This window comes from Triturus cristatus, chromosome 3_1 (assembly GCF_964204655.1).
Source record: "Triturus cristatus chromosome 3_1, aTriCri1.1, whole genome shotgun sequence".
Classification (NCBI taxonomy): Eukaryota; Metazoa; Chordata; class Amphibia; order Caudata; family Salamandridae; genus Triturus; species Triturus cristatus.
The window spans coordinates 356,476,821-356,497,026 of NC_140583.1; the positions used below are offsets into that span (position 1 = coordinate 356,476,821).

At 42.4% G+C, this 20,206-nt stretch overlaps 1 protein-coding gene across 3 annotated transcripts in view; it reads right to left on the bottom strand.

The window, feature by feature from the left end:
* MYZAP (myocardial zonula adherens protein) overlaps window positions 1–19,561 on the bottom strand; it is a 476,299-nt gene extending 456,738 nt beyond the window's left edge. Inside the window, exon 1 of one of the 3 annotated variants that reach the window (XM_085644097.1) lies at window positions 19,047–19,395. In XM_085644097.1, the coding sequence (XP_085500223.1) occupies window positions 19,047–19,112 (66 nt within the window). In that variant the 5' untranslated portion in view covers window positions 19,113–19,395. Of the gene's footprint in view, window positions 1–19,046 lie in introns of all 3 variants that reach the window. The other 2 variants (XM_085644095.1, XM_085644096.1) reach the window with 2 other exon arrangements.
* Between the last annotated feature and the right edge of the window lie 645 nt (window positions 19,562–20,206).

The following is a 20,206-nucleotide window of genomic DNA, read 5'->3' on the forward strand; positions in this document are numbered from 1 at the left end:
GCGCAAACGATAATGTGTGGAAATTGCATCACCTGGTGTATTGATTTGTTTTGATTGTATTAAAATATTTTTTCCACCAACCTTCAGAATTACAAAAAAAGTGTGCTTCATTTGTGCTTTTCTAATTCCGATATATTCTGAAATATTTTTACAATTTATTTACTGCCATTTAAATTTTGTTGTATGTTGTGTGTAGTCTTTCCTTTCAGCCCCCAGTACCCAGAAAGATTGCTACATAAATCCATTCACTTTGCAGTCAGAGAATGAAAAGTAAACACCAAGCTCCCTGGGAAGACAGCATAACATTTGACCTCAGTCTTGAATGTGCAGCAAGTGTGATAAGATAAAAGCAAAATGTAAAGGCCATTTTATTGCTTATTCACTTTTGAACTCCAGAATTATATTTTTCTCCCGCACCTCCAACTGCCATGCTTCCAGCACCCACTACCCCTACTTCCAGCGCCCGGTGCCCTGCTTCCAGCACCCACTGCCCTGCTTCCAGCACCTATGGCATGGGTGGCAGAGATGTAGAATCAGTTGAGTTGAAGAATAGGAGGCAGGGAACCTTTTAAGAAAATACAGCACGGTTATACCAGTATACCAGGGAGACAACTTGAAACACTGCCTCACAAGAAAGAGAAGAAAAAAAGTGAGCACTCATGAAGAAGATAAGGAGCCGGTCAGTCAGAGAGGTGGTAAACAGACTTTGCTCCATGGGATGGACAAAGACATACTGAACAGCCTAACATAAATAAAGCCAGCAAACAGAAACCAAGCAAATGTGAGATACAAATCACCAAGTCAATGGTAAGCAATGGTAAGAATGCATTTCCAGGGAAGGTTTCAGAATGTCCCCAATGTGTCTTTGAAACCAGTTAGCTGCGCTGCCTAGTAGGGTTCGATCTAAAATGCGACCCAGTACAGCTACGCGTACATATCATTGCCTTTAGGCTGTTGGTTGTCTAAAATCAATACACTTGCTTATTATCATGAACTAAACTGTGCTCCGATTGACAATGGCACGGCACTTCTTAAGGAGGCGAGTACAGAGTGTCCGACCACAGAAACTGCACAGCACAACACACTGAAAAATAACAGCAACCAAGGGACCATGTCCGACGGTGTTTTGATGCACTTGAAGAACCGCCGAGTCTTACAGTAATTATCAACGTAATGATCCAATAATATTATACTTGGTGACTGCTGTGTAATGACAGCACATTCCCAGGCCTCACGTGGACATATCTTAATACACAGATTAATCTTCTTCTAATTATAGCTCCTGAAAGCTCATTAGCGGCAACAGGCAATTTTAATGTTGTGCAATGGCAGCAGACAAATGGTGCCGCTTATCAAGACACAAAAAGACACTGTTCACCTTGTCGTTGTGATAGAAGACCATTATTGCCGTCACCGTGAAGTGCTGCTCATTGGGGGTGGGTAACAGAGATATCGGCCCTACATTAAAATACGTTTGGCACAGGCCCCCCAAAATCATTAAGATGCCACTGGGGGAGAGAATGGATGGATGGCTGAAGAGAGATGAGGCATGTGGAAGAAGGGAGTGGGCTGAACATTTTTGCCAAGGCTGCATTTTATTCCCTAGCCTGGCCCCGTTTACCCGCGGCTGCACTGAAGGTGGCTTCTGATACGCCCAACAGGAGGCCCCATTCTAAAAAAACATATCTTTGTGGAACAGTACTTGAGTGAGCCAAACATGCTTTGAAAGTTCACACGTTTCCATATTGGACTCTTGACATCCTGTTGAGATATTTAACCAGGGGCAAAGAAGTGTCATCAGAGTAGTGACAAAAATGGGTTGCACTCCATGATCTAAACCAACTTCTTATAGTCATGTATCAAGTGCAGAAGCCTTAAATGGTCTTTTAGAGGAATGAGGCGCCATCAGTGAAATCTGTCTCCTCACCAATTGTGTAAATTACAGCTTATCCCAGCTGCCTCTGACGCATATTGGCACTTTTACAGCAGAAAGAACACACTGGAGGAGACAGGTTTATGTTCTTGCCTAGCAAAGCCCATTTAATCTTTGATAGCAAATAGTTTTCCAAAAGGCAATAAACAGTCATGCAGTCACAAACACAGGTGAGAGAGTGGCAAGAAATCAAGATAGTGTATGGGAAAGTGTGGCCACATTGGCAGTACGTGCTTCCCAAGTGTGCAAGGGTGGGCAAGCGTTTCAATTAAAATTAGCAAGAACACACAGATAGGCAAGCATTTCTAATAAGATATCTGGTCCCTTTGAGGTTGGCAGCATATGGGTATATATAGTTATGGGTATGTAGGATACTTATAAAATGCAAACCGAGCCACAATACAGCAGAGCCATGTACATGGTTTGGGCTACAAGCACAGGCTATCCAGTCACACACATAAATGGTGCAGAATGAGTGGTCCACACACACTGAGCTGTCAGATCAGGCTGTCAGGCACAGCTTGATTGCCCAATAGACCAGTCCAATCCGTGTATACCAACATAATAACTTTGACAACACAAGCCTAATTTGTAGCATTATTGCTCTCTCCTTTGTGTTCTGTATTCCCACCTTTATTCTTTCTCCACCACCTAGTCCCAATTGCTTCACGCACCTGTACCAGGCTTTTACGTCATAATGCATGATTGTGCCTACAGAATGACATGTCCGGCATCAGTGGCCACTTTGTGACTTTCTTTGCTGCTGCAGCAGCACAGCATTGGCAAAACACATTTACACTGCAAATAGGTCTACAAGATGAAACCTATTGGCTTTGCAAATGGCCTTTCTCCCTACATTTGACTTCACCATTACAGAGAGCAATTATGGATGTTTTTCTTTCTCTCAACTCCATTGCTAAATATCAGTTCAAGAACTCAACATATTGTATTATTGTACAGGGTTTGGTAGATCCAAGATTCTAATAGATTGGTGGCACAGAAGCTTCTTTGTATTTCAGTTTGGAGACAAACACTCATGGCTCGATATGCCATCAGAGGGGGGGGGGGAATGGGAGGAGAGTAGTTTGGGGCACCATTTTTGAATTGACAGTAGGAGTGCGTTATAACCATGAGTAGTCTGCACTCACACATAATCTGTGTGATTAATGTATGAAAAGGTGAAAGAGGATTATGAGATGGTAAAGTATCCTCACGAGTAACGCAACTCATGTGTACTTTAGAAATGTGACCGACAAAAGTGTGCATTATTACTTAGGGGATAAACTAAATGTGTTTGCTAATGTATTTAATATTTCACTCATGGCACTAATATTTTACAATTTGCCATTTGTAACTGTTGAGGTCTATATCGAAAGTGCTGCTTATTTGTTTGCAGAAGGACATGCATAATGTAACCTAGACATGCATTGCAGGCCTAGGTTACATTATGTATTTTCCAGCTAAACTTTGAATTCACATTCTGCTTGCATCGTGGAATGTTGCATGTACCTTGTGTTCCCACTGCAGGTGGACAAGGCTTCATTAGTTGAGAGAAATAATTACTGTTCTTAGTAGATAGAGAGGCCTCAGAAGAAGAAGAAATGTGATAACGGATTGGGACGAGTTCTCATGAGAGAAGGAGATGGCACCAAGGACGTACAAAATATCTCAACGTGTGAACGCGGAGAGAGGAAGCTGGAATAATGGAAAAAAGTAGAACTGTGGGAGGTGCCTTAATTCAGCGATTGCTTATGTTGTAATGTAGTACAGACATCATCTTTGATTTCTGTGCCTTTACGCCACATGACCGGTTGGAGTTACTTCTTTGGAAGGCCCCGACGGCTTACACCTCTTTCTCCATCTTAACTGAAACTTGCCTTAGGTTAAGGTTTTCACACTAAGATAGTGTAGGAACAGTTTGAGACTTGTAAGGTTTTTTTTAATGGGGTTTTGATGCAATCTAACATGCATTTTTGTCTCCTGACATTTGTGAGGCTGTTATAGAACTAGTCATTTTCTTTTTGTTATATAGGGTGAATTAGTTCCAGAGAATCGGCTTAATCCTATTTTTTATTGTATTTCTGCACCATAATGCTTAGAGTGGTGTACATTAAGCAGTTTCAGAGTTTGCAATAAACAGATTGACTTGAGTTTAGTTGTCAACCTGAGTTCTTACAGCAGTCTGGATACTTTGTGGTCTAGATATTGTGGAAGGATTTATCTCTTTACCTCTCATGCTGCATGACAAGAACCATTTATAAGGCTATTGAGGAGGATGCGTTCTAGATTTACCAACACCTTGTTCTCATGTGAAAGAGTGTATTTCAGCAAGTCAATTGTGAACTACCTAAGGACTTTGAAAGTTTCAGCATCTACTGTAAGTTAGATTTTCAAGTTTTTGAATACTTTTAATTTTGCAAAGGACCAGTTCTTTCAATTTTCTCATCATCCATTCCATACCATGTACAGCTATTCCAAAACTGCAAAAACTGTCAGGCACCCAATCTGGGTTCCAATTTAGTAAATTTAGCATGGGACTCTCTAAAATAGAACTCATGTTAGTACATATTTTGGCCAATGTCTTCCTTCAGTTTCTAAAAACAAAACAAAATGATTGGATGGAATCATTCAGAGGTACCACCCTAGTTGATTGTTGCATCAGGTTTTTCCCACAGATTATTGACCTGTTCCATGGACTTTGGCCAAGACCCAAAGCTGCAATTACCCTTACACCATGTTTTCTAACTAACCCAATTTTTCAGAGTGATCTTCAGCGCTCAATGGGTAGAAAATATTTACTAGGAAACAACTATAATAGTTGAGCAATTAGCCTCGACAGTCAACATCTTTCTTTCAGAACATCCTCTTTCTGTGTTCAAAACCCTTTCCTAACGAAGATCACAAATTATAGCTCTTGAATAAAGAACTCCTGTCCACAGTGAATGCAATTGTGGGGAAAACATTAATATCCTTAGGCACCCTATTGGTACGTCACATTGCCTTGTAAGGTACTGAATGCCACTTTTCATAGGGTGCTTTTAGAAAGTATGACTCATTTGAAGGAATGATTACCAGCAACATAGTTAGTACAGCCAAGTTCTTGGAACTGCTGCTTTAGGAATTTGTTTTTAATTGATAGTTAAAAATAAATCCTCAGTCTGTTAATAGCACTGCATGTTATGTCGTGAAATTCCTGAACTATGGATCACATATACACTGTCAGTAACCCAAGGTCTTTGCCTTCCTCTTAGCTTGGATAATGTACTTTGATACCCCCAAACAACATTTCTTCAATTTAGTTGGAACAAAAGCATTGGAGGAAATAAATAGACCCTGTTTATTATAACTGATATTTCAAATAGGACACTCTGCAAATTTGCATTCATTCAACAACCTTCTACAACGAATGGGGGGTGGGGAGATAAGAAACTACCCAAACATGAGGACATCTTTTTACAAGAAATACCCACCCTTTTTTGTAAAATAATGTCTAAACATGGCTTTAGATCTCCTGTGGGGGCACAGGAGCTTCTTTCTCCGGAATGAAAAAAAAGATTGCCGGATCGTTCATGAAAGACCTATCTGCATAAGGGGTTCATTGCCAGTGCCCTGGAGTTGGGGAGGGTGGTTGGAGTATTAACTCCTCACCACGGAGTTAACAAAAGCGGAGCCTTGTTACCTCTGGGGGTATGTAATTACTGAGTATTAATTATAGGTTGAACAATGTGAATTCCTGAGAGCGGAGGAATTACAAAGGGAACCAGTAATTCCAAGCTCGGTTTCCCCCACAATCCCCATTCTCCCCCACAGTTTGCTATGAAATGATGGTTACCTTTAGCAACCGAAACCTCCAAGGGAAATATGACAAGCTTCTGCTAACTTTGAGGACCTCATAATAGATGGGCTGGGGACAGTTTTATTGGTCGAATTGAGAATAACAGGCCGCTTGTACTTTTGAATTGAAGTCCCGAGCATGTGACAATTACACATAAAAAGGAAAATATATCCAGTGGAATGGAAGATAGTCCATGTCAGATATGTTAATCAAAACATTTAGCCAAGGAGCTGTGAGAGACGCGCCCTATATGGCACTATTCTCCATCTGGCAGTGCTGCTCAAACACGTCAGGTGCAGTAAGTAAGAGCATAAACAATGCCGGGCTCGCAATCGAAAACACTTAATATTTAGTTATTGGAAGAATTTGTACCAAAACAACAATAAAGAGAAGTGGTGAAAAGGGTCAATTGGAGTAGGCCTAACATGGACTTTTATGGAAGTCAATAAAAACTATGGGAAAAAGTAAAAACGGTGAAAAATGTCATCTGCTTTTGTAGCAGGACTGAGGTTGAAAATCAAGCTGAATGGAGAGAGCGCATGGTCAGATATGGTTCGATGGTAATGTCCAGTAAAAAGCATTGAAACACAAGCTTCAACTGATAGATGGGTACCCAGGCTTCATCAAGAATGGGCTCCATGTGGTTGGACATATCGCTTCAGTGTTGAATAAAAAGTTTCAGGTTGTTGAAGATGACCCAACTATAGACACCAGCTCGATGGCCACTGGATGCTTAGGACAACGTTTACAGCTCTGTCACCAGATGAAATGACTGGTAGCTAAAGGCTGATCAAGTCTTATAGCAGTGGCCTGAATCTTGTGCTCAAAAGAGGGCAGGGATACAGAATATTTTCTAGACAGATGGGAGACACTTCATCCATTTATCTGAACGTTTTCAGAAATGATCAATGTTTTTCAGAAGTAAGGTTTTATCCCACAGGAGTACGCTGTGCTGGCAGTCACATAAGAAGATCCACAATTCCCAATTTGGTACCTTTGATTCCTACAGGTTAGCCATCAACCCTCAGACACATATCTCTCTATAGTCTTTGTCACAGCCAAGTATGTGGTTAACTGTAAATAAGCTATTCCAGCAGGAAGCAGACTAAGCAGAAGGTCTAAGGGTTATGTTGTGGAAAAGACTTCCCCAGCAGCTGTATTTAAGGTAACTACAACAGGGATCCAGACACAAGAGTGAATAAGTCTTCTTGTCTTCTTGCTTCAGAAATCAGTAAAGACATCAAGAGCCATAACTGCAACTATGAACTCTAGAGGCAGCATGTTTATGTTTCCTGTTCGAGCAGGGCCTCACACTGTGCTATAACCGATATAGGATTGACAACACCTGTTGTTTTTGGATGGTATTCTCAGATTACACTTAAGGGTGTGGAACACGTAGAAGCTTGCTTACTTCAGGATCAGTGGATGACCTCTAAGGTGTTTGGTGCCTGTAAGCCCAGTCCCCGAGTACCTTCTTGCCAAGTTCCCGTCCGCATTTACAGGAGCAGGAGGTTGATGAGAAGCCTGGTTACAGTGAAGGGCTATCCCACGTAACCCCTATGTAGCTCCTATGAGATGTCTTCTCTGCAATATGTGTGTACTTGGTAATGATGATTTGTAGTAACCGGTGGCATATTTTTTTTATTTTTTTTGCCTCGTACAGCGTGAAGCAACAAATGAGACAAAAGTAAAAGATGTTCACTACCCATGGTTCTTCAATATAACACTTTGTTGGTTCCCTGGTTGTCTCTTTATATGCTGAGAAAATATATTTTTTTATGGGTTGGGGGGTAAAGGGGGAAGGGAGTTCCCTATCAATAAATTGCTCTCGGCACCCACTTGTGTGATATGGCTAACAGGAAGGAATCCTTGTAGGGTACACACTTTCCCTAAACTACCATACAATGATTCTACTACTAAGTGACATCACTAAAATGTGATGGTTTGCTTTCAGGCCATTAAATCTCACAGGATACCTCCACTGTATTCCAAGATGATGCTGGGTTTTGATTGTTAGTAAGAGCCGTACTTTTGTCTCCCTTCCCCAGTCACTTAATAAGAGAACCAAGTTTTTTAACAAAGCTTGCAAGGCCCCTACCTTCTAGACAAGGAGCCAGAGAACATTGCTGGCCCCAGATAAAACAATAGGCGAGCTTTCAGGCTACTAAGCAACAGACGGTCTCATTGTAGTCAGTCTCAGGCAATCGGTTTGGTAATGTGGGAAGCAAACTGCATTAAAGAAACAGGACACAGGATTAAAAAAAAATGATTTAGAAACAAAATCTGACCAAATTATCTTCAGATGTACTGGTTTAACCATGTTACACATGCCTTTCAAATGTTTTAAAGGTAAGTCACAACCACGATAGAGATAGGAACATAGACCATGTTGGGGGGGTTGCAGGGATGACATGGCAGTAAAGGAAATGTGTGCCCTGAAGCTGAGAGAAACCAGCATTATGGCAGAATACAAATAAACGAACATTTCTCCCTAGTGCAATTAAAAAGTCACATATGACTGTGAAGAATCTGCCTTCCCACATACTCTGCGATTTTTCTAAGTATATGCCTTTTTAATAAATAAAAAAACAAGGCCCTCGTATGCATCCTCATAATCTTAACACATGTAAGGTCCATCTCTGTTTTCGTATTGTGTAAAATGATAAGAGGGGTTTGTAATTTCAACACAAGCACATGAAGAATGAGGCAGGTTATAGGTGTCAAGCATTAGCATAGGTGAAAATCAAAAAGGTTGTAGGCCTAAAGTAGGTGGGTTGAATTCCCAACTAGGCCACCTTTAAAACACGTACACAATTTAAAAAGGAATTGCACAGCAGAAGGGGGACACACACATATATGGACATGGCACTTTGTGGACAAAGCTCTGGAGGATATTTAGAGAAACTACCTACATTGTCAAGAAGAACCTGGGTTGGTGCTTGATCATTGCTGTTGCAGCATCTGAGCAAATAGTTTGTTATTCAACAAGCAGACAGAGGAATACACATATGTTCAAGGTTTCCACTTCTCTATTCAGTGCTTATGTTAATAACATACACATTCGGGGACGGCTTTAGGGCTGTTGGCTCTTGGTGGAACAATCTTTTTTGGCACACTACCCGCACGACCTCTTCCTTGGATTCCCTCACTACCACCCGGAAAAAGCATCTCCCATCTCTCCATAGCCCCTCTCTGACATATATTTCATTTGTTTTGTTTTAAAGAGCTGGTAAAGATTGGCTTTACTAATCCAATGAGCTATCCACATAAAATACAGACTTGTTCTTTGTAGCAGACATATTAACCCTCTGTGCTACTTTATGATGAGTCAAAACTGCCATTAGACAAAGCTCTGATCTCTCTCTCTAGCAGGAACATTAATCACAAGAGTTTTCTTGACATTTTTATTGCTGCCTGAAAGCTCAAAAAGAAACTCTGCATCAGGTGCTTTTAAATCGAAAGTTATTGCTAAACACAGCGCCTCCCCACCCCCACCCGAGGTTCGTGCCCCCCCCCCCCTTCCAGGTCAGCACCCAGTGTGGCTGCACTGGTCGCACCCCTCTAAAGCCAGCCCTGTATACATTAATCATAGAGGCTGCAGTATCGAAAGTGGATCACTTTCACAATCCATTTTCTTTAATGGTTATCCCATTTGGCAGTATGAGCTTGTAAGTTTGAACTGCAGAGGGATGTCACTACTGGGATAAGGGTAGTTAAGGGCAAATACAGCATTGTGTCTTGTGAAGTACTGCCGTTTCTCCTCAATTCATCTGCTATATTTAATCACTCCTCTTTAGTCATATTACTGCCGCCATTTGTTTCTCATGGTTAGTTACTTATGATGCTAAGTTCCTCTTTATTGTTTCCTGGTGCAAGCGCACTCTTTAGACAGCCTCTCCTTTATCTGGTCCAGGATTGGTTCAGTCCTATTCTTTGAATTCCTGGGCAAATGACTCATTCAGGGCTTTCTTCACAACTATCCAGCATTTGAAGATATGTCTTTCATTTAAGAACAAACATCCATACCGTTTGCTGTCAAACCTGGCACTCTCTACAGGATCACCCCCAAACATTTGCCTTCACTCCTCCAGTTTCCTGAACCCTTATTGTTGGGTTTTAGGACTCTGTGCACTTAACCAGTGCTAACGTGCTTGTGGTCTCTCCTTTTAATGTGGTAGAATTGGCTTAAACCCAATTGGCACATTTAATGTAGGTATATGTCTTTAGTAAAGTGGTGCAACATATACTCAGGCCCTGTAAATTAAATGTTACTAGTGGGCCTGCAGGACGTATTGAGCCACCCACTTAAGCAGCCCTTTAAACTATGTATTATGCCTGCCATTGCAGCCTGTTTGAAGGTTTAAACTGCCATTTCAACTTGACAAAATAATCCTTTTTGCCAGACTTAAAGCTTCCTTTTTAATACATATGTCACCCCCAGGGTAGCCTCTAATTAGTCATAGGGCAGGGTGCAGTGCATTTAAAAAGTAGGACATGTGTTTTAAGTTTTACACGTGCTGATAGTGAAACCCTCTTACATTTGTTTTCACTACTTTAAGGCCTATCTCTCCCATTGGGTTATTACGTTTAATAACTGACAACGTTTGATTCGGAGCAGGTAGGAAGGTCATGTTTAGACTCATTAATTTTATTTTAAACTCCTGTTTAATGGTAATGTCAGATTTTAAGTCACAATTCTGAAAATGCCACATTTAGAAAGTTGGTCCTTTCCTGTCCTAACCATTTGTTGCCTGCAGCCGGTCTCCTGGGTCACTTGACTAGGTGTAGTTGGCAGTTGGTCTTTATGTATTCCTCCCAGACAGTGTCTCAAAAGAGGGCTGAGTGTTGGCAGGATGGGCAATCCTGATAAGATGGGTGAGGGCAGAGCTGCCACTTACCACACTTACGTTTCAAAGGAGCTGCCTCAGAACACCCAGAAAGAACTTTGCACTACTCGTTTCTCACCCCAGACATCTTGGGGCCTGGACCGGGAAGAAAGAAATTCCAGAACCATCTGTGGGGGGGTGGAGGGTGGTAGGGGAGGGTTAAACTCCAGAAGTTTCTTCTTCTTCAAAGCTGGCACCAGGTATAAAATTAGGACCCTCAGACCTACTCTTCAGTATACTCATGGACCTGTGGATGCTACATAAGGACTACCCTACTGCGAAAGGACTGCCCTGCTCTCGGAGTATGAAGAATAAACCTGCTCCCTTCATCATAGACAGAGTGGCTCTAAGAATCAGGTGGCTGACCTCCTATTCTGAGCTACAGGGGCACAACAAGCTCCAGAGGCCTCCCTTCAACTGCCCAGCTGCAGTAGACTTGCCTGGACCTGCCTGATCCCTGCTGGCCTCTGCTAGAGTGAGTCCCTAATCCATAAGAGGTGGCTCTCTGGTACCTGAACCCTTAGCTGGCATCAGAGTGCACTGAAATATTGAAGGTATGGGCTCTGAGAGACTGAGACTGTTTTTGCAGAGATCTTGCCGCCCATGACAACCGCCAATGCAAAGCTCCAATGAACCAGACTCTTCGTGTTACAGTGACTGCCAGCTTCGACCAGCAAAGAGAGATCTGTACTTCGAACTACATGACGACCATCAGTGACCATCAATGAGAAGCTCTAGCAACACCCGTCCGTATTGACAGATAGTTTGCTGCTGTAGTGCTAAGAACCTGACTCAACGTCAGGCCTGATCTTTGCCTTACAGTAACGACAGTCAGCAATGCTCTCCTATCGGCATCCTCCACCGCAAACTGGACTCATCACACCAGACTTTGAGAAGGTAACTTGTTCAGTAGGAGTAACCTGGCCCCTGTTTCCAGTCCGTACTCCATTGCAATCTGCCTGAACTTCTGACTTTCTCCCGGTCTAGCACACTCAGATATCGAGAGTATCATGTTGTGTGGCTAGGCACTATGCTTACCATTAATCTTTGAAATTGCATATCAACGGCTGTACTGGTTGGATTTTTGTTGCTTTGGTGTCAAATAATTTATCAAACAACAAATTTATAAGAGGGTCAAAGACATAAGGGACTTGGTTTAAGGACTGAAACACCTCCAATCCCAAATAGACACAATGAAACCAGCAGAAGGTGCCCAGTCCGTTGAGGAACAGAATAGCAAAACAATAGTTATTGTGGAGAAAAACAAGAGATCCTGCAAATAGTTGGGACACCCCCTCACAGGAGATAGGAGTCCATCAGCCCACCCTTATTGGCGGAGCATCGTCATCTGGTACTCCTGGGAATCACTATCTAGGCCCGAAATCGCAGATCCCCAAGGACTCTGCCTGGTGCACAGACCAGTGATACCCAGAAAGGAAATACACTCCTGCCAGGGTGTGTGCCCAAGTAGTCGAGGGCTCCAGTGGTGTGCAGTGCAAGAAAGTGATGTGGATTTAAAAATGAATACTTGGTCAAAAAATATGTTTAATGTGAATCAACCAAGTTTCATGTCTAAAAGAACCTATAGTCTGATATATATTTTTACAGGCTAATCTTTGGTTCGTGTGGAAGTGTGGTCGACATGTTTCAGCCGATGCGGTGACTTAACCCGGCTTTCATCAGGACCGAAAGAAAAACAGCTACTGCCAAAATAATTATAAAGTGATAAAACTAAGCCCATGCACCAAATGTGAGTGTGGGGTACCAGCGTGGCAATTGCCACCCTACCAGAAAAGGCTCAAACTTGAGCGTAAGAACAATGTCTTCATTCCTGAAAAAGAATAACAACATGAACCTCATGCTTATCAAAACATAACTACTGATTGCCAAACGGCAGAGCTGATTCAGCATTGCCCAGATTAATAACTAAACTCAAAATGATGCTTTTAAATACAAGATTTGTATGGAAAGATGAAAAAGACTCACCCAGCTTTGTGTGGGAGAACAGCCTCACCTCACCCGGCTGACTGCTCGGAGAAGGAGGCACCGCTCTGTTTAGATGTGGAGAAAGAAACCAGACAGATTGCCAATTGATACCCATCTGCTCAAAGCTCAACACACGTATTTTTAAACAAGTTAAAAAAGGGGGGGGAATTGATTAAAAAAGTCCAAGACCTCGTGGCTGCCCAAAAAGGGTCTATTATTGTCAGGGTGATGTCTCATTAGTACAACCTATCAGACATCCAGTGTGACCAGGGACCGGTATAACTATGAATGATTGTTGTTAGATAGATGAAAAGCTAACTCTAGTTATAGAATCTGTCAACAGGATTCCACCAACCAATTCTATGTGAAAGAACTTAGCACAAGCAGCCTACCACCTTGCCTAACTGGCGAAACCTCTGACTAACTAGCAAGCTGTCTAAGAGGTATCCGCAGGAAAAGGAGGATGCTATTTAGTAGCGATCGTGTTTGACGTGCGCATCTTAGATTGAAATCAGCTGTGTGTTCGCATTAAAGAGACAAGTCCAAAACCTCATAACTATGTCTTGTGTTGTTACGTTAATGTCTCTGTAAAACAACCTATCAGGTATCCAGTATGACCAGGGACAGATATACCTATGAAAGATAGTTGATGGATAGAAGCAAAACTAACTCTGGTAATAGAATCTATCAGCAGTAATCCACCAGCCAATTCAGTGTTAAGGAATATATCCAACGATGGAGTGATACCTCTTAGACAGCTTGCTAGTTAGTCAGAGGTTTCGCCAGTTAGGCAAGGTGGTAGGCTGCTTGTGCTAAGTTCTTTCACATAGAATTGGTTGGTGGAATCCTGTTGACAGATTCTATAACTAGAGTTAGCTTTTCATCTATCTAACAACAATCATTCATAGTTATACCGGTCCCTGGTCACACTGGATGTCTGATAGGTTGTACTAATGAGACATCACCCTGACAATAATAGACCCTTTTTGGGCAGCCACGAGGTCTTGGACTTTTTTAATCAATTCCCCCCCCTTTTTTAACTTGTTTAAAAATACGTGTGTTGAGCTTTGAGCAGATGGGTATCAATTGGCAATCTGTCTGGTTTCTTTCTCCACATCTAAACAGAGCGGTGCCTCCTTCTCCGAGCAGTCAGCCGGGTGAGGTGAGGCTGTTCTCCCACACAAAGCTGGGTGAGTCTTTTTCATCTTTCCATACAAATCTTGTATTTAAAAGCATCATTTTGAGTTTAGTTATTAATCTGGGCAATGCTGAATCAGCTCTGCCGTTTGGCAATCAGTAGTTATGTTTTGATAAGCATGAGGTTCATGTTGTTATTCTTTTTCAGGAATGAAGACATTGTTCTTACGCTCAAGTTTGAGCCTTTTCTGGTAGGGTGGCAATTGCCACGCTGGTACCCCACACTCACATTTGGTGCATGGGCTTAGTTTTATCACTTTATAATTATTTTGGCAGTAGCTGTTTTTCTTTCGGTCCTGATGAAAGCCGGGTTAAGTCACCGCATCGGCTGAAACATGTCGACCACACTTCCACACGAACCAAAGATTAGCCTGTAAAAATATATATCAGACTATAGGTTCTTTTAGACATGAAACTTGGTTGATTCACATTAAACATATTTTTTGACCAAGTATTCATTTTTAAATCCACATCACTTTCTTGCACTGCACACCACTGGAGCCCTCGACTACTTGGGCACACACCCTGGCAGGAGTGTATTTCCTTTCTGGGTATCACTGGTCTGTGCACCAGGCAGAGTCCTTGGGGATCTGCGATTTCGGGCCTAGACAGTGATTCCCAGGAGTACCAGATGACGATGCTCCGCCAATAAGGGTGGGCTGATGGACTCCTATCTCCTGTGAGGGGGTGTCCCAACTATTTGCAGGATCTCTTGTTTTTCTCCACAATAACTATTGTTTTGCTATTCTGTTCCTCAACGGACTGGGCACCTTCTGCTGGTTTCATTGTGTCAAATAATTTATAACATTAAATAAAATGCATAAATGAATATAAATATTCACAAAAGGAGAGGAACAGAGGAGCACAGCCTCCTATGCTAAACAAAAATTCACGATGGGCGCTTGAATCGGTGGAGTCAAATCTACCTGACCCTATTTAATATTGATTATCAAGTGGAGGTATCCATAAGATATTGGAGAAAACGCTTCACCAACAATTTATCGTGGCATGCTTCACCATAGGTGTCCTCACCACACCAACTAGATGAATACCACCACGGCAGACTCAACCAAATTGGGAGTACTTATATAATTATGGTTCTGGACATAAGCAAGAATCCAGTCACAAAATTATCTAAGGGTAAACCCAAGGCTTCGTTTCATTAGCGAGTACCCTTGATATGGTTAAAAGAAAAGTCAAAAGTGGATTCCAGATGAAGTATAATGATTCATTCACTTGATAGTAAATATTAAATAGGGTCATGTAGATCTGACTGCACAAATTCAAGCACTTATTGTCAATTAATTCCTCTAAGTTAAGTATGACTGCTTTTTATGCCAAGCTACCAGAGGGTTAAGCAAAAGTTAATTCAGTGACCTGTATGGTTCATCCTGACAAGGACTGGGGTTGTCACTTGAGTAGGGTTCCACTCCCCTGAACTAATAACTCAATGTCTCATATTTGCTATGAAACATAGTATTGAATTGCTATCATTCAGCAAAAATAGTGACAGTAGAATATATTGAAGCAGGGCTCATGTTGTTTGCAACTGAGGTTGCAATTCAAGTTTGACACCATGGTTGCCATTGGAAATAATTCATGTTTGTATGTGGTATTCCTAACCTAGCCAAAAGGCACGGGAGCACTATACAGGGTCAAAGACAACCATAAAGTAAATTAGTATTAGGAGAGAACACTGGGTTGCGGGCATAAACCGAACATAAAAGCAATGGATCATCTGTATTCAAACAAAAGGTTCACATCACTTGAGGATATGAATAGACTCTTGGGAAGGTGGATCAAAAAGCTAAAATGCGATTCTATGTTTCTAATAATATGCTAATATACAGAAAGCACCATTGGACTTCTTATCAACATTGCAGTCAGTCATAAATATGCTGAAAGGACATATTGAATCACAACCCCATACAATTAGTTAGAGAAAAATCAACTTGACAAGTGCCCCCATCAACATGAAAACACACAAGGTTTTTATTACATGCAAGTATAGATCAGATAAACCTGGTTGTAATTTTGCAAAGGGGGCTAAAACCCTAGATCAGTCCCAGGGCAAATATTTGGCTATAGAAGTAAGGACATCTAAGTACCCTATACTTGATCCATACAGCTACATCATTTACACTCTTAATGGTATACACAATACAGCTCATGCAATTTTGTTGACCAATATTTTGAATATGAAATAGACGTTGTACAACTTCATAGAGCTTTGTATTCTCTGTTTGTAATTTGTGAGTGTAATGAATGCATTATTTGCACGTTGAGTGTTTTCCGTTGTGCTTACAGTCAATACTGACAAATGAGAATAAAAACATGACAGTGTGTATGTGCCAACAAAGTGTAGTACCGCACCTATCATTGCTCAGTGAAGTGAGGGCTGTAGCTCGTGAATAGTCAAGTTATGATCTATTGCCCTTCCCTTAAATGAGCAATAAACTCAGTCCGATGTCACATGTTCCTGTACACTTCAAGTGATACAAATTAATAACCAGGTATCTTATGATACTGTCACAGTTTACAAAAGACACACAATTGATAGACGGAATGCAGAACAAATCAAAACATTCACCCCCAGTCAAGAGATCTGGGTTAAATCCATCATTCTTTTTTCTCACCACGCCACCCCAGTTTAGACCTGGCCATATGAGAATCGGTCTTGACCCTGTGCCTCATGGGAACAGTCCAGCCCGAACTGCCAAGCCAGGTACTCCCTGGACCGGAAAAAAGCATCCTAGGACCGGTTTCGGGGTTTCACCCCTCATCAGCAAGGATAGCTTGAATCCAGTGGCACAGTGATCCCGGAACCCATATCTGGGCATACCCAGCCCACTTAGGGCAAGAAAGCAAAAGACAGACAATTGATGGACTGTCACAGTTTAGGCTCATGGTGTGAGCATCACTTTTAAATATACAATACATATATTTCTGCCCATTAGTTCATTCAAATCTAGTGCTGTTTTCAATAAATCAATAACATGAAAAAATAGAAAATAACAGACATTTGCACACGAGTACCTTCCAATGTAATACGGCTACATAATAAATAAGTGTTTCACAGGCCGGCCATCGGGCATGAAAAGGAGTTTTCACTTTGCTTAATTATAATGAACAGTTCAACTCATAGTACGTTACATCCTGTTACCCATGCCCCTTTTGTTATAGTAAAATAATTGTTGGAGTTGCTCTATTTATATAGCTTATTTACAGTCTGGTCCTTGTAGTTTATTGCTATGATACATGATCTAAGGATCGAAAACTATGTTATTAGGCGCAATGTTTATTTGTTTTATTTAATTTGGGATTCAGAAAGCCATTAGTTTGAATAACAGGAAGTGTCCTTGGGTGCAGTGATGACATGTTTCTAAATCCACAGTTCCACTGTTATTACAGCAAAACTGGTACATCATTAACATTGTTTTTTTAAATCAACATCGAGAACCGTAAATGGGGAAAACTCACATTCCAGTAGGTAAATACTGATGTGCCCCTCCAGACCCTCCCATCCCCCTTTTGCCGTCCGACATATCACATTTTAAACATCGGTGCCTCCTGCAGAGTAGAGTATTTTGAAACGTATTTTACACTTCAAGAGCAGGAAGCAAAGTGAATTCATAAGATATATGTGGGCAAATTCTAGACTTACAAAACCTACCATATAAGCTTTTTATTTTCAGTGCTATTCATGGCTACTACTACACACAAGACACACAGCGACACAGGCCCTCATCACCAGCTGACTGGACTATGGCAATGTCCTCTACATAAGAATTGCCGCACATCTCCTACAGAGACTTCAGACCATACAGAACACGGCAGCCAGACTCTTCCATGACCTTCCCTGACGAACCCATATCACACCCGACCTCAGGCAACTCCAATGGCTCCTCGTACAGAAGAGATGCCAATTTAAGATGCTGACCCACACACACAAGGCTGTACACAACCAAGGACCTGCATACATTAACCACTGCCTGAACTTCCACCAACTATCGAGAAGACTAAGCTCCGCCTCCCGTTCATTTGCCCATAGTACCCACATCTAGCAAAGCAGAAGTGGAGGACGCTCCTTCTCCCTACATTGCAACAAAGACCTGGAACAGCTTCGCAGCGTACCTCCAGACCATCACCTCACTTCCGGAACTCCGAATGGTCCTCAAGACCTGGCTGTTCAAATAAGCCTCCGGGACCTGCAAGTGCCTGGATACCTTATCAGGTGATTATTTGCGCTTTATAAATCCTGATTGATTGATGCATAATCTGATCAGAGGTACAAATCAACAAGTCAACATACAGTGTAAATATGTGGATGCCTTGATGCTGCTGTATTACGTTTCCGCCCCCTTCACTAATGTGGGACTATCGAAACATAAATTAACAACAATCTTACCGCTTCCTCTATGAACAACCATCTGCAATACTGCGTATTCATTATCCTGGTGATTGGTATATGAATTAAAACTAGTTTAGATCTTTAAAAGTGCACGTAGAACAGCGTTGATAAGTTTACTGCAGTAGATTTAACTGTTAAGAACTTATTCGTGTGACAAGAACACTACTGCACCAACCCTGGCGGGTCATCTCCATTGAATCACCACCTCCATATTTGTAACCTGGTGTTTGTTGCCCGACCTCTGTCTGTTTCTCCTACATTTTTGCTTGACGGTACCGAGAATGAACGATACTAAAATGCATCCACTGTGGAACTGTATGGTTCTGATCTTTTGTGGTGCAAACGGCGCCCTCCCCGCCTGTGTGCACGAAGAGGCAGGCTGGAGTGGGATACAACAAGGAAGAGCTCTGCGCTAGCATTAAAAACACGGATATTCAAGTAGGGATGCACAGCGTGTCCCACGGAGGAGAAACGGGGCAACCAGGGCATGTTCGCAGGAGCATCCCTTGGAACCATGTATTCTACTCCTGTTTACTTTGCACTCTGCTGCGTGTAGTTTTAGCGCGCTCAATTTTACATGCAGTGCGGGGCTTGAGGTACAGGAATGCAATTTAAAACGCCTGATTTGTATCCTCGTAGCTGCAGTAAAACTGCACTAGTTTAACTCTCTTACAGTGCACGTAGGAACAGCGTTGATAAGTTACCTAAATTAGATTCAACGGTTAAAAACGTATTCGCGTTATAAGAACACTTAATAAATAAACTGAAAGGATGCGCTCACGGGAAAGCCGCACTTACCCTCCTGCCGGGTTCCAGTGTCTCCGAGGTGGTGACAGTGCTGCTGGTACAGTTATATCTCATCATTGTGCCGCTCGTGGATACCAACTCCTAAAAGTGCTGCTGTTTCAGAGCTCCTGGCTTCGGAAGAGCTGCTTTTGTCGTTCTCTGCCCCCAAGCGACTTCCTAAGATCCAGAAAAACTCCACCTTTGTACACAGTCCAGCTGTTCCTCACTCCAACGCCCTGAGATAAGAAAGCAGCCCGCGCCCTCCAGCCAGCAACAGGTTCCTTCCCCTACTGCTTTCTCTGATGCGCGAGCACGCGCACAGCAAGAGGACAGGCGCCGCTGATCGGGCACGAGCACGTCTGTGTACGCTTCGCCTCCAGCTTCGGCACGGCACAGCTGCACCTGGATCACCTAACATCAGGGATGTCCTTCGTTGCCGGGCAACCGTGCGTGTACCTGTGGCCTAGGAGTTACCTCCTAGACCTGTTGTACCGCATTTCCGCCATCGGATTCCATTGCCGTGATGCACGTGAGGAGGGTGGGGCTGTTCCACGTGAGGCCCTGTCAGCCTCACCTGGGCCCTGACAGGCGTGCTTCCTGTGTAATTAAGAGCAGGAATGTGAGACGCGGCCTCCATGGCATTAGCAGCTGCTGTGTGCGCACCAGCAAACTGTCAACTCGAGCGGGATTACCTGCAGCCAGCGAAGCACAGAAAGATCATTGGCCATATCCTGCACAACGCCCAAGTTTCCTTCTTGCCAGGAGCAAGGGACAGGTGCGAATGCAGCAGGCGTCTGTATTGTAGACTAACAGGAGCAGAACACTCAGAGTGCCAAGTTTGCCTCAGTAGCTCATCCACTTGCATTCTGGGGCTCGTAGTCGTGCCTGAACGTACAATTCAGGACTGCCAGCATCCGAACGTAGCCTGCAGAGAGAAAACTGTGACTGAATAAGCTAGCCAATGTCCGTGAAATGTAAGGGCTCTGTAAAAGGAGGATATGGCCAGTTCAGGGTGGTGTGGAAACGATGCCATCAGCAGTCAATCAATCAAATCAAGCGTTATTTGATTAAAAGAATAATCATAAAAGCGCATTTCTTAATTCATTACAATCAAGGGCAAAAAACACATAAATCTAATAGATAAAAGAGGACTGGCATCACAATTATAAATG